General features: G+C 39.0%; 1 protein-coding gene across 4 annotated transcripts in view; it reads left to right on the top strand.

Moving 5' to 3' along the window:
* Nucleotides 1-15,613, top strand: part of LOC121917495 (E3 ubiquitin-protein ligase E3D-like) — an 81,887-nt gene that overhangs the window by 17,774 nt on the left and 48,500 nt on the right. For 3 of the 4 annotated variants that reach the window (XR_006101047.1, XM_042443511.1, XM_042443512.1), the window contains exons 6-8: nucleotides 2,299-2,368; nucleotides 6,570-6,678; nucleotides 8,496-8,665. Coding sequence is in view for 3 of the 4 variants with exons in the window: in XM_042443511.1 (XP_042299445.1) it covers nucleotides 2,299-2,368; nucleotides 6,570-6,678; nucleotides 8,496-8,665 (349 nt within the window). In the remaining variant the exon portion in view is untranslated. Of the gene's footprint in view, nucleotides 1-2,298; nucleotides 2,369-6,569; nucleotides 6,679-8,495; nucleotides 8,666-10,122; nucleotides 10,207-15,613 lie in introns of all 4 variants that reach the window. The other variant, XM_042443513.1, reaches the window with a different exon arrangement.

Genomic DNA, 15,613 nt, shown 5'->3' with positions numbered 1-15,613 from the left:
GGTTTTTCGGTCTATGTGGCCAATGTTCCCGAAGAGTTTGTTTCTGACGTTTCGCCAGCATCTGTGGCTGGCATCCATAAAAAACCCACAAAAAAATCAAAGATGCCTCTGAATACATTCTTGTTGTTGTTGTTGCTGCTGCTGCTTACCATCAGTAGACTTCAACGTACGGTGACCCTGTGAATGAGAGACCTCCAAGCTCCCTGCTCATTAATTGCTGTGCTCTTGTAAACTCAGGGCGATGGCTTTCTTGATTGAATAAGTCTATCTGTAGTGCAACCTCCTTTTTTTCCTACTGACTGCCACATTCTTTCCTTTAGTCTTTTCCAAAGAATCACATCATCTCATGATATGTCCAAAGTATGACAGCCTCTGTTTAATTATCTTTGCTTCTAGGGAGAGTTCCAGCTTGAGTTGCTCTCAGATGCATCCATCCATTCGTCTTTTTAGCAGTCCATGGTATCCACAGAATTCTCCAGCACCACATTTCAAATTTTTTTCCTATCAGCTTACTTCATTATCACTGATTTTTGACCAAGCAAGTACAGACTGTATCTCCCATAGAGTTTAGGAAGAACGCTTGCACTGAAGATTGCACTGCTTTTCATAAACCTGAGTCTCTTACAGGTCTTTTTATGAAAAAAAAAAAAATTGTCTTCACTTCTCTAAGAAGTCCTAGCACAATATAGGAACCAGCTGTTTTCAAACTAAGGGTTTTAAAAAGTAAAACACAGTCATTTTTTCCTTGAAACTAACAAAAATGTAACCCCAGTTTATTTATTCTTCCCTGCAGCCGTTTCCTTTCACAACCACTGCATATTTTGTTTTTGTTATTTTGCTTCTTACCTCAGCTTCCAGAGGATAATGCAAACTGACTTGGTCTTTCTTTCTCACACATTGGGAGTGGGTCAGAGAGATGCTGGTTGCAAATGGGCATGTGGAATGAAGAGAAGCAAAGAGAAAAAGAAAGAATGCAGTCCTCTGCCATTTAGTCAGTTAAACCGACAGGGGCTGTAACACCCAGAGAAGCTGCATGGACCATGGTCCACTTGTTTCTCATCTTTGTCTGAAAATGTGCTTGCATCTGGAATGAAGTCGTACCTGCCGTTGTTGACTGGGGATAGTGGTGGAGAAGAGAAAAGCAACTGTGAGCAGAGTTCTAACTAGCTAAGGTTATCATGCAAAGGGATCTTGTAGAATTTTTGAGACCAACTGCGGAAGAAGCAGTACTATAAGCTTTCGTAAACTTGATCTACTTGCTCAGATGCAGGTCTACAAAAGCTTATACTATAACTTCTTTCATTCAGTTAGTCTCAAAGGTACTACAAGATCCCTTTGCATACTGATTTTCCAAACTATATCTGAATTCTTGCTAAGATTAGGAACTTGTGTTTTATATAAACCCAGCCCAAGGCTGTTGCTTAGGGCTAGCCTCACTCAGCCTAACCCTACTTTGTACTTGCATTTGTGGTTGTGTCCCTCAGTTGGAGGTGGTTTTAATCTCATTACACAACTCATATTTTTGTGGCATACTGCATCTGAACCTGGTAGTTCAAGGTAGCCATTGTTGTGTCTGATTGTTGTTTTAAAAACTACACACCCTTGGATCCTGGCAGGCAGTTTATGTTTCTTCACATGCTTAGATGGGATGCTTCAATTTCTGGAGCTGGCCTGATTGGCAGAATAGCTGGCAGGGCTGATGGTCCTAGGTAGAGCTTCTTCCCAGGCCTCTTGCCACCATTTTGGAAAGCTAATGGTAGGGAGGTTCTGCTTGTGAGGAAGTGCAGGATGAAAGCGAAGGATCATTCTGAGATTAAGTCAAAGTCCATGTGAATTAGTACAAAACTGATTTTTTTTTTTTTGTTGCAAACTTTTGAGCAGCCATGGTTGTTGAATTTCAGGACTTCTGCCCATTTGAATACTCTTATCTGCTTCTACTTAATTGTGGTGTGATATCTAATTTATAACCTGTTTTTAATGATGTTTCAAGAAAGATTTCACTTCCACGTTTCAGTATACAGCAGACCCTTGTTATATGCTGGGGTTTGGTTCCAAGATCCCTTGTGTATAACAAAATCCATGTATGCTCAAGTCCCATTAAATATAATGACATAGCAAAATGGTGTCCCTATAAAAAATGGAAAATCAAGGTTTGATCTTTGAAATTTAGACTTTTTTTGAACATTTTCAAACCGCGTATGCTTGAATCCGTTTATAAAAAAATCTGTGTATAAGAAGGGCCGATTGTATATTAATTAATATAAGATAAACATTTATTTTATTTTATTTTGTTCCTAGGTGTTACAAAATACTATTTCACTGAATTGCTTGTTCAGCCATCAGAAGACTGCTTCAACGCAATACCAAGGTGTTAAAGGATTCATTCATTTTAATTTAGAATAGTGCTGCTCATTTGATATCCGAAGCCTGGTTATATTTTGCTTTCATACATTCCATAAAATATTCAAATATTAACATTGTTTCCAGCAGTGCTTGCTGAATGGTCATTAAATGTATTTATTGCTTTTTCTGCCCTCTCTCCTGCATCGAAATATAATTAGAATGTCGTGTTGGTGACTGGAAGCATTGGAGTCACAGGTCATCTGATTATTATGAATCATTTAGATGACTCATACATCTGATTAAAAGATGCCCATTTCTTTGATTCCCATTGTCCAACAAGCATAATGTTTTAAAGGCACTGCATTTCTTTTCACTAGGAGAAAATGTGCATTTTATTCCTTGAAGTGTAAGTTGAGTACAGGAGCCTGAGCTGTATCAGATTGTCTTTGGATAGTCTGCTCAGGAGGAAGGATTGAGTCTTGGTCTCTCTTTTCTCTCTGCTTTCGTCAAAAGACATAATAGACACACTGTGTATTGTACACTTGCACTGGAAATACCGACCTAGTTTGCACTGCACAAGAAATCTGGATTCTGTGGGAATAGGATGGGAAACATTAGCTTATTCTCTGTGATCAGGTTTTTGTTGCACACTGTGACTCCCCCTACAAGTGAAAGTGGCTGTCCTGCTCTCACAGTTTAACAGATTGCAGTGTCCACAGTTCAGTAGCCAAAAGAACATGCAGTATCCAATAACAAACAGCCCAGAGTCAGAAGCTGTAAATCCAAGCAAAGTCCTCAAGTAGCAAAATAACAAGGCTAATATAACAAGATAACAGGCTCATAAATCACAGTCAGATCTCACAGTAGACATAGGCTGAGAGAGAAAAAACAAGTTTGCCTCCAGCAATTGAAAGGGAGAATGGCTCTTGACTTATAAAGCCTGCTGATTAAGCCCCACCCAACTTGCAGACTGTATTTCGGGAGAGTGTTTCCCAGCTGCATGTGTGCAGCCTCTCACTTTACCCGAAGGGGAGAGGGACTGGGCTTATGCCAGATGTCAGTGCCTTCACCTTTTCCAAGGATTTGGAGGTACTTTCCTACCTGTTTCTAGTCCTTTAGAGCATTTGGGTAGCTGTCAGACTGAGCTGCAGGAGGGCACAGCTGTGTTAGGTCTGTTTCATCTTCAGATACCGAACTCTTAAGGGTTGCATGACAGTGGCTAAGCACACCGTTCACCTTCTGTTGGTGGTGTGCTTAGTAGAGGTGTGGGGAACTATGGCCCTTAGACACTTTTGACCTTCTGTCAACCCTGGCCTGCATAGCTAGTGATGAGGAGTATTGGAGAGTTGCACTGTGAATTGTGGAGGGCTACATTTGTTCCTCCCACCCCAGCTACTGTGTGATGTCTAGCCTGGCAGCACTCTGGCTTGTTTCTTCCCTGACAAGCCAGAGAAATAACCCATGGTTTGTTCCAGTCTGTCTTACTGGTGAAGGAACAAGCCTGGTGCCAGCAATCACCCGGTTCAGATGTCTAGATTTCCCCATTTCTGACTGGAGTTGTTGGCACCCTGCTCATGTCTGCACACAGCACTTCCAGTATTCAATTATCATTTTGTATATATCAGCCTTTTAATTTTTTTAAATTATATACCATCATTTTATTATTTTTATTTATATATTTATATTTCCCCCCATGATGGATCAGGGCATTGTCCTTGTGAATTGTACTCTTTGTCCGTTAAACAGTGTAATTCCATGGTTATCATTCTTCTGCAGCAGAGCAAGTCAGATTCTAGGCTTGTGGGAGTTACTTTGTGTTAGTATGTGTGCATGTACTCTCTCTCTCGCCCTCGCCCTCTCTCTCTCTCTCACACACACACACACACGCAAGCTTGGTAATTACCCTGCAGTCCACCAACTGAGGCTTGGTACAGAAATCATATTCTTAGAACTTTTAAGAACTTGGACTCAGAAGTGAACATGAATTTACAATCTTTCCACATGAAAATCTGCTCTAGGCCACCCAGTCACCTCAAGCATGTTGCTTCTGTTAAACAATTGGGAGTCAGAAATGCTTGCCCAAGCTATTTCAGATCACCAGAGATCTCCTTGTAGATCCAGCTCCGTGAAACCTAGTTAGAGAACATAATGCAGAGCCAAATCTAAAATTTTATTAGAAACATTAATCCTGTATTTTTCCAGATTCCTCCCCCCGCCCCATTTTCATGCTGGTTGCTGTGCTCTTGGAAACCTTCTTAACGTCTTTGGACTGTCCTTATAACATCATTGTTGAGATATGCTTAACAGAGAATTAATAATCCCCAACCTGAACATTCATTTGCTGTTGTTGCAAGTCTTAGGGTTAATCAGTGGCAAATTATGCAAACTTAATGTTGCTTTAATTAATTTCTGCCATGAAACGTCTAATTGCCAATTACAAGCTGATATCGAGCCATCTTTTTCTAGCCTATGCAGCTCTGTGCTTCAGTGAAAGCTTTCTACTCTGTAATTGTAGGGTGGCTCTTAAATAAAACTTCTCGGACAACTCAGTTTGAAGCACAAGCAAATATCCGTATACTGTGGCTACCACAAAATACAGCATGCTGTGATCACCTTGTCATCATTATTGTCATCTCGCAAATCAGTTTTCCTACTGCCAAAGTGTATGTGGTGTGTGTGAGAGAGAAGAAAGAGGAAAATTATTTTCCAGCACATGTTATTGTGCACGCAATTTGCTGGGCCTCCAGAAATGTAGTGTTGGGAGAAATAACGGTACAGTGGAAGGTGTAACATATGTTTATGTTTAAAACATTTAGTGAAGGCAGGTCTTATGAGAGGCATGAATTCTGTTGAAGGGTGGATGGCTCTGTCTCCTTTCATGCTATGGGACTGGTAATGCACACAGCAGCCTTGCATAATAATATGTCAGACCCCCTTTTCGTTAATCTAAGGCACTTTACTTTGGACGTTCAGATTTATAGTACACAATTAGATTAGTTGTAGCAATTTATTATATAGTAGGAAGAAAAAATGGTTCTTGTTACAGTGGAACAACGAGAGTGGTAAACTGAGAAGAGCAAATTCACTTGATTCTTACAGTACTCAAATTCTGGCTTACAGTCTGGACATGAGGAAAGTTAATGGTGATGTTCTTGAAATACAGTGAATTACAGTGGTCTCTCCACATCCGCTGGGGTTAGGGGTCAAGGACCCCTGTGAATGTGGAAGAACCACAAATTTAAAAAAAAACAAACACTATTCTTTTTACTTGAGAGAATACCTCTCTAGGAATCTCCAGGTCCCCCAGTGCAACTCTATACTCAACATCTGCCAGAAGTTGATTATAGAATCATGCTGGAGGACCTACAAATACCTAGAGAAGTGTTTTCTCTAGGGACCTCTAGGTTGTCCAGCACAACTCTATGGTCAGCTTCTGTCAGAAGTGCACTGGAGGACCTAGAGATTCCTAGAGAGAACACATTAATCAAAACTGCAAATAATTAAATCCGCAAAAGTCAAAGCCGCAAATGTGGAGGGCCATTTGTACTTCTAAGGCCCATAAAGTCTTGAGTAGGTTTTTGCTGGTCATGGTAGATACTGGGAACCATGAAGGCATTTTCAGTTTCTAGAACCCCTCAGTGGGCTGCATTGATTCAGCCATTAGTTACTAAAAATGATGTTTTGGGTGACTGGAAGGCATATCTAATCACTTTTAAGTGTTGTTTTTTTCTTGCTGGTTTGAGGATGGGGACAAAAGTTACTCACAAAATGGGGTTCCTGGAGTCTGTTTTTAAGCTCCCTCAAAAGCATTTTGGATTACATTTAAAACATTTTGGGGTTTACATGATGCTCTTGGTATATAGTTTTATGCCTGACCCTTTTCTTGATCTGGTCTCTTTCATCATATTTTTTCTACATTGCCCACATCCTTAAAAAAAATTGTTATTATAGCTGTGTTGTGTAAGCTTGTGCCAAATACCAGGCGATTCGAACAGAATGGTGGAAAAGTAAAGCTGTTCCTACTCAGTTTTGCACCATTCTTTTTTAATCACCCTGTTTATATGCAGGATTGAAGCTAAAAATAGCTTCCATAAATTACTAGAAAAGGAAGATTCTGTTCTTTTGATGTAGATATTTCCTATATGCACAAAATAGGAAACATGGGATGCTTGATGTGAAACGCTTTTTCTTTTCTCTCCCCCTATGCTCTCTCTCTCTCTCCCCAGGTCTCTCTTTATACAGAGTGCTGTAGCCCGGTGCCTTGTAGAGCTTTCTTCTTCTAGAAGCACATTTAGATTCAGCATAGAAGGGACTGATGGGGCAGTCTACATCCTGGTAAGTCTATAACTTTTGGTTTAGGTACAAATATAAATAATCCAGTGATTTAACTTTAAAGCTGTTCACTTTGTTTGACTGTTTCAGCTTGCCCCCTCCCCTAGTTAAATAGGCTTAGTTAGTCTTTCCTGGTCTTATAGTACAATCCTGTCCATGTTTACTCAGAAATAACGACCCATTGACGTCAAAGGAATTTTCCATGGAAATAAGCCCTATTGCACCCAGTGGGACTTATCTCTGAGTAGACATGCATAGGATTACACTGTGTGTATTGCATCCAGTATTTCATGAACAGACAAACATTTGTGCAGTTTATTCCCCACTCCCTGTGTGCCCCCAGAATAAGCTCAAGCCCTCTGGTGAAGATGTGGGGAACCTCTGTTCTACCAATGGTGTCTTTTAAGGGATTAGTAGTTGTGTACAGGTATACCAAGTACCTGGTCTACCAATGGTGTTTTTAAGGGATTAGTAGATGTGTACAGGTGTACCAAAGTTAATGAAGTAGATCTGTTTCTGTTTCATCAACAGAAAAATTGGTACCAGAGGCAGAAATAACAGGGGAGAAGAGGCATGTGTTTCTACACTGCAAAAAAAGAAGAGAAGTTCAACATATTTCAGCAAATGTTTTATGGAAAACTAACAATATTCATACATGAAATGAAACAGCCAGGTCAGGGAAGCCTTGCATAAGTAAACCAAAACATTTTGAACTTTCTAGAGACCATGTGAAAATTTCACAAAATATATCCAGGGATGGAACTCCACTTGTGATTTCATTTTAATGGCCATACCTATAGATCTAGGTTATGTTTTTGTTTTATAATCATAGAGGGGGGTGGTAGCTAGTGAAGCACATTATCTGCCCCTCCTTTTCTTTCGTATTTTCTGTTCATGCATGTTATAAGGTATTCCAGAGGCAGATGCTATTTAGCTTGCCCACTGTAGACAGGGACACACAACTACAGTAAAATCCCATTCTTTCCCAGCTGAAACTTTATTGTATTGTTTACTACAGATACATAGCTGCGACACAGCAACAAAAGCCTGTGATTCCCCAGTTAGACAAAGCATGACAAGAAAAAAAAGTGTGGCTTAAATTTTTTTTTGAAAAAAGGAGCCTTTGTCAGAGGCTTTGTTAATTGGGGTATGACTGTATATTATTGCACTTTAAGTGTGGTCCAAAACACACAACAGAAATAATCCAGTTTGGGACTGCTTTAATTGCCCTGTCTCAGTGCTAGGCAGTCCTGGGAATTGTAGTTTATTGTGGTAACAGAGATCTCTGACAGAGAAGGCTAAATGTCTCACAAAACTACAGTTCCCAAAATTCCCTAGGACTGAGCCAGGACAATTAAAGCAGTCTCAAACGGGATTATTTCTGCAGTGTGTTTTGGACCTATATCTCTGGAAATTTCAAAACGTTTTTGAGTTGTTACCATAACCTCTCTGGAAATCCATCATCATTTTTGATGAAATAGCATGCACTTGCCACATTTTATCAACTTTCATAAAGAGAGCTTGTTTGTATGGGTAGTTCACTGGATTGAAACCTACAAACCAAAAAACACACACCATAAGAATAAATTATATTGAAGTGAGTACCGTAGATTTTATATCTCGGTAGAAATGCATGGGATGCCAGTCATAATTTGGGGAATTATGGATTTTAGAAGTTTAACTTCTCTTTAACTCCATGCAAATGGCATCATCTGTGCATGCAAAAATTGAACTACTAAGGCAAATAAGAACCACAGATTTCATGTAGACTGGGCTCCATTTTTGTTTTAATGCAACTTGTAAGAGTGTCTTGTCAACAGATCTGGCTACTAAATTCTGACACTTTGCTGGTGGAATCTTTGGGAAACATTGCATCCAGTGAGGATTTTACTTTACTTGAACATGCCATGCCATCTGATTCAAGGCCTTCAAAGATTCAGAAAGCTATTAAACTTCTTTATCATCCCTGCATAAAAAGCAGAAATAAAGAGTAAGTATAAGGTATATTTATTATTATTATTATTATTATTATTATTATTATTATTATTATTATGCTTTATTTATATAGTGCTGTAGATTTACACAGCGCTGTACATAGAAACAATAAAATTGATGAAAATGAAACCTGCCAATGGCATACATTCTACAAAATACATATAAAACAATAGATAATAATATAAGATAGAATTAGATAAAATAAGCAGGCAACAAATTAGAAACATCAAATACCAAATCAAATATCAGATAAACAATCACACAATGCCTGGGAACGCTTCCCTGAATAATATAGTCGTCAACTCAGTTAAAGAAGTGGTTACAGAAGTGATGACCCATGTTCGTGGGGGAAGAAGGTTCTAGGAGTGAGGTGCAGCAAGTGAGAAGGGACGAATCCAGGACAGGGCAGTGGAAATCCTAGATAATTCCCCAAGTTATGCATTTTTATGATACCCCAAAGCAGATGCCTGTTGGTAGAGCTGGCTTTGTGTGTATAATATGCCTCCAGCCGTAAATTCAGGTTGTTAAATGCTGATCAGTTTGGGAGCAAAATGTTGCTACCCCAAAATATGTTACTAGCTTCTATATATTCCAGAGTGTGGGTAGATATGTGGAAATTTCTAAATAAAAATAAAAGATAGCTTATTTTAAACCAATAAAGCATAATATAATCAATAAAATATAACAGCTCAACTAAAACTCTATTTTATAATTGTGATTGCTCATCCAGAATAAAATAAAAACCATGCTCAGTGTGTGTTTAAACACATAAGAAGTGGAGGAGGGCTTCCCTATTTCCTCAGGGAGTAGGTTCCATGATCAGAGTACCGTAGCAAGAACGGTTTTCTGGTATTCCCCAAACATGTCTGACATTAGAAGAGCTGATAGTAGGGCGTGGGATGAAAATCTTGAAATCTGAATATGTACGAGACCAGGGTTCATATCCTCACTTGGCCATGGAAACTCACTGGATGACCTTGAGCAGTGACATTCACTCAACCTCAGAGGAAGGCAAAGCCAAGCCCATCTGAATGAATATTGGCAAGAAAATCTTGTGACAGGTTCTCCTTAGGGTTGCTATAAGTCAGAAATTATTTGAAGGCACACAACAACAGCAAACATAGGATAGGGGTCCTTTAGATTGGAGATTGGCAACTATGATGGGTCTGGGGATCAATTTTCTGTCCCCAAGGGCTGCATGGAGTGTCAAAAATGGCCCAAAATGATGGTGGGTACCAAAACCAGAAGTGTCTGGAAGGTTACATTGCACAACCTATTGAAAAGCAGAGCTCCAACCTGTTGGAAAGATGAATTGCCACTCCTTTTGCAGTAGAAGTAGGAATAGGAAAAGGAGTAGGAACAGGAAAATTAGGGGAGTCTTAAGGGAGTGAGGAGCCTTAAAGATATCTATGAGGAAGATCAACTTTTCCTACCTTTGCTTCGCCCCTGTAGACAATGGTTTAAACTGCAGTCCTGCAGACAAGGAAGGGAAGTATGTGCTCCTTCAGATGCAACTTGCAACTTCTAGAAACACTGGTAAGCCACTTGTAAGATGTGGTGGGGATTTCAGTTCAATAATATCTGGAAGACTGTGATTTGCACCCTTACACAATTACAATAGGGCTTGCTTGATAAATTTATGTAGTCTTGGACTAGCTTAAGTTAGGCTTACTGGCATATTAGCTGCAGCCCATTTGTGTCTAGCTAAATCCCATCTCTTGCAAGTACATAACTGACCTCAGATGTTTATACCCTGCAAGTAATGACGATCCCTGTAATATGGGCATTTCCCCCCCGGCATAATGAAGGGCCCAGACAGACAGGCCAAAATAAAGCTGCTTCAGGTCTGTTTAAATGACACATGCATCTTAAGAAGCCAGAAGCTGCTCCAAAGCTGTGCTCCGGTCCTTAGAACTGTAGTGTGGTTTTGGCGGGGCTTCCAGCCTCTTAGGATTCATGCATCATTTAAATAGCACACTTCCAAAGTGATCCGAAGCAGCTTTATTTTGGCCTGTCTGTTCTGGCCCAAAGTAAATGAGATCTGGCTCCTCAAGTAGTCCCTTTCGCTACACAGGGTTTTGCACACAGTGAAGTTGCTTTCAGAAACAGTGAAGTTGCAGAGTTCCTGCATGGCAGGGAGTTGGACTGGATGGACCTTATGGTCTCTTCCAACTCTACGTTTCTATGATTTTTGCCCTACTGCATACAATAAAAGTTAATCAGTGTTGTATTTAGCACTCATGTTTACAGAGGGAGGAACTTATTAAAAGGAGAATGTCGGGTTTTTCTTTTTTCTTGGTGTTTGTATATCTCCCTGCAGTTAGAAAGCATTTTTGTAATTTTGTAATTTGAAAAGATAGTATGAAGGTTTTCAAATATCAAGTTCTTAATCCACTGAAAGACTCTACTGAGCTCCAGAAACATTATGTATTCAGGAGACAAAATTAGATACTCTAATGAGAGTTCTGATACTCTTTATTCTCCTTGCTTCTGCGGTACAGAAAGCAGTACAAGCAGTACAAGTCACTTTTGTCCAAATCCTCTTTATATTGTCAGAAATACTCTTGTATCATTACTAACAACTGAAAGACAGAACATTATTGGGGTATCAGGAGGATAATAAATCCCATAGTGATGTCACCATTGGAAGTCAAAATCATTTACATTCTCATTGCAATTGCTTTGCCAGCAAGGACAAACTTAGGATATAATGGCTGCATCTGCATGGATAATAGTGTTGACATATGCACAAGGACAATTAAAAGTTAAGTTAGCTGCCTGGCATTTCATACGGAATCTTGTACCACGAATGACACAATAACTCTTAACACAAGTTACTGTTCTGTTTTAAAAGAGGGTAGGGATTATATGCCCATCAAGATGTTAGACTGCAACTCCCAATATTCCTCATCATCGACTGTTGTCTCAGGCAGCTGGGACTTCTAGTGTAACAACATCTGGAGGGCCATAGGATTCTTGCAAAACCGAGAACTTTAGTCATTGGGTATCTTTAAACAGAATGAAAAAGTCTGGAGAAATAAGTAAAGGATCACTAAGGAATTTTATTGTATTACATTGTATCATTTTATATAATACAATAAATATATTAATAAAATATTAATAAATATCTTATATAATTAAAAATAGTAACAATAATGTATAATATAACACAGATAGGTATTTTATGATAAGGGAATGCCATATAACCACAAAAACTGCTAAGGTAGCATGGAAAATAGTAGCAACAACACTTTTAAGTAAAATCCTAAAAAATTATAATCCCATTAAAAGGGGGAACAGATATAGTTTTCAAATGCCATTAAAACCTTAGAGAAATATAACCTACTTTACCTAGCTCTTTAAAGGTGATAATGGCAGTGGTAAGTGAATATACCTGGAAAAGGAAATTCATAGTTCGATTGTCACTTCTGAAAAGACCCTCTTTCTGAAGCTTCAGAAGTTGGGGACAGAAGCTTATCGCTTTCTCTGACATTGATCTTCACTGGTACTCCAGGGCCGGGTCATTTAGAGCTTTAATGCCAAAACCAGCACCTTTGAATTAAATTCCATTTAGTAGCCAATGAAGATGTTTTTAGGCTGGCAGAATGTGCTTACAGTTGTAAACCGCTTAGACACTGTTTGTTCGGTATGAAGCAGTATATTAATGAAGCTGTTTGTTTTTTGTTTGGTTTTGCTTGCGGCTCTGTTAAATTTAAGAATCTGTTTTCCACATTTAATACCAGTTTTACCTTCTGAGGGTTCTTCAAGGTCAGCTCTAGGTATAACACATTACAGTAATCTAGAGCAACGTTGGAACCAAAGCCTACTTGAAATTCTGTTTTTCTACATGTAGGGTAGGGTTTTGTTTTGTTTTGTGTTTGCATGAAAGGGAACATTCAGATATGTACTCCCTTCATTGGTAAACTGGATTAGTTCAGTCTATGACAATTAAACTGCTGGACTAGTTGTTTGGCATTTTGTTACTCGTGGTTATTGGAGTAAACATTCAGGACATGAGAGGTTTAGATTTGGACCATAAAAAAATTTGCGTCAGAGATAAGGGGGGGAAACGATTGCAGTTTTCATTAGGAAAATAGCTAAGCTCCCTGATAGTAAGATATTGCCTTGGTAATTTTGTTTACTTAAAAATGAGATTATTATGTCTGAAAATAATCTGTTATTAGCCACCATCCACAATGATTTATCATAATTGTCTGCTTTATATCCATTTTAAATAGCTAGGCATATGAATTTCGACAATCTCTTCCCTAAGGCTGCATTAGTCAGAGCGAGCTCAAACTGCTAGGTTGACATTTTTTCCTCTCCAGACTCATATGCAAGTATAAAAGTTTTATGAGGCAACTTTAACGAGGCCCACTGGGATTTGGGATTATTTATCTTAAGCTCTTATTAAAAGACAAAAAAAGTTTTTCTTTTTCTGTGTTTAGTCAGGTAAAGTAAAGCTCCTTTTTCAAAGGCTGTACTCTTGCTTTAGCAGTAAATAATATTTGGCAGAGACTACGAGAAATCAAGAGAGAAGGAGATATTTTTTCCTTCCTCTCCTGTGCTAAATGTATTTTACCAAGATAAGTGTTGACTTTGTCAATATATTGTAGAATTCTACAGCTATTTCTCTAGATTAGAGAGACTTTTATAGAAGAGCAAACTGCAGCTTCTGCCAAGAAACTGTGAGTTCTGATAAGTAAAAAGTTAAGTGTTTAGGGGAGAATAACCCCCATTACGCTCATATAGCATTGGATATTGAATGGTTTCCTACCGTTCAAGAAAGTAGAGTTGGAACTCTGAAAAGCCCATCTTAATATGTTGCTGAGAAGGAAAAGATGTAAATCAATGTTTGTTGGTTCAATTCAGACAGAGGCCCAAAACACACTGCAGAAATAATCCAGTTTGAGACCACTTTAACTGCCCTGGCTCAGTGCTAGGGAATTCTGGGAACTGTAGTTTTGTGAGACACTTAGTCATCTCTGTCAGAGAGCTCTGGTGCCACACTAAACTATAATTCCCAGGATTCCCTAGCACTTAGGGTACTTGAGATCCTTTGTGGCTGAAGAGCAGGGTATAAATACAGTAATAGTTAAAGCGGTCTCAGACTGGATTATTTCTGTAGTGTGTTTTGGACATCACTGTGCCAAACCATAGTTAAATGTGATTTGAGCCTGAGCTAACAAAGTATATCCTCTGATCAACCACCAAACCTCAGCCTTTAACTGTTCATTGAAACCATTGTTGCACCCTTTCAGGAACCAGATGTGCCATAAAAACAGAAGTACTAATTTGATGGGAAAATGGGGGAGGAATGTGCTATTCTTAGCAAGGAGTGGGTATTATATAGGCTTTCAGATATTGTTGGACTGCAGCTCTTAGCATTGGCTATGCTGACTAAAGCTGATGGGAGTTGCAGTCCAGCAACATCTGCAGAGCTACATAATTCTTAACCCTTTTTAACCCATAGTTCACTTGCACAGAAAAGGTTTACTTTCTTAACAACCATGTTTTTATCTGTAGTGCATGTGTAGAATCATAGAATCGTAGAGCTGGAAGAAACCACAAGGGCCATCCAGTCCAACCCCCTGCCATGAAGGAACTCTGCAACTTCACTTTTTTTTTTTTTTTTTTTTGAAAGCAACTTCACTGTGTGCAAAACCCTGTGTAGCGAAAGGAACTACTTGAGGAGCTAGATCTCACTTACTTCATTATGCAAGGGGGGAAATGCCCATATCACAGGGATCTTCATTACTTGCAGGGTATAAACATTTGAAGTGAGAGGAGGCATATATAATAATACCAAAGAAAGAGCCGATTTTAGAAAAGAGATGGCTCAGAAGAGGCTGGTTCTGCATTGCATACAATAACAATTGTGTTAGGAACTGGGAACATATTTACAAAGGAGAATTTGATTAAATGAACACACCTGGAAATTCCGTATTGCTGGTTTTGGATAACATTGTTTTATCCTATACTTTAACATATTCAAAGATGAAGTGTTACAGTTTAGTCCCCACAGAAGGGGCAGTTTTAGCTATAAAGATATAAAAAAGTGAAGGACTAATACATGTTCTAATGTACAGAATAACTGGTACTGTTTTGAGTGGCTGGGTGCACATGCAGCCACTGTAACTAAATCCATCTTCTCTAGAATTTTATCTGATTTGGCTCTATCTGGGCGGTTGTGACTTACATCTCAGAGCCAGTTCATACCTTATGAAGTGATAGCACAATGTCTGTGACTAGTACTACTTGTTCCCCTTATTCTGCAATGTTGAAAATGGCAGTCTTGGATCATACTAAAGGTGTGTACATCAGAAAAGAAATTTGGGAAAACAGAAGCTTAAATTGCTGGCTTTCCCAGAGTACCCCTACTTTGTTCCATAAATGTCTCTATTTTATGTATTCCCAGATTCTGAGTATAATTTCTTCAGAACCTCTTGATGCAAATCTGTTTCTTCAGACATTTTTGTTGTTGTTAACTGCCTTCGTGTCGATCTTGACCCATGGTGGCTCTAAGGATGAGACAGCCTCCAGGCCCCCTGTACTCTACTGTTCTGCCCAGCTCCTGCAAATTCATATTTGTGGTCTCTTTAATAAAGTCCACCCATCTAGTATGTGGTCTTCCTCACTTTCTGTTTCCCTCAACCTTTCCTAATATTGTCTTTTCCAACAATTCATACCTTTGTTGATATTTTGTGTGATGAACCTTGCCCATGGTCCCGGTCTGGTGCCAACTGGATAAAGATGCCGGCTCCTCTCCTACTCAGGAACAAAGCGAAACTCCAAACACCTTTCAGCTTGCTGGAACAATGCCTAGTGAAATAGCTATTTAATTAAAGAATCACAGTCCAGCAGGTTCACTCCTTAGAGGGCTTTATTTCTTCTTTTCTAAATAACACGAGCTAGTCACTACTATACAAAAACTATTACTGTT

The sequence above is a fragment of the Sceloporus undulatus genome, unplaced genomic scaffold, assembly GCF_019175285.1.
Source record: "Sceloporus undulatus isolate JIND9_A2432 ecotype Alabama unplaced genomic scaffold, SceUnd_v1.1 scaffold_20, whole genome shotgun sequence".
NCBI classification, from domain to species: Eukaryota; Metazoa; Chordata; class Lepidosauria; order Squamata; family Phrynosomatidae; genus Sceloporus; species Sceloporus undulatus.
This window is presented reverse-complemented; position numbering and strand designations above follow the sequence as displayed.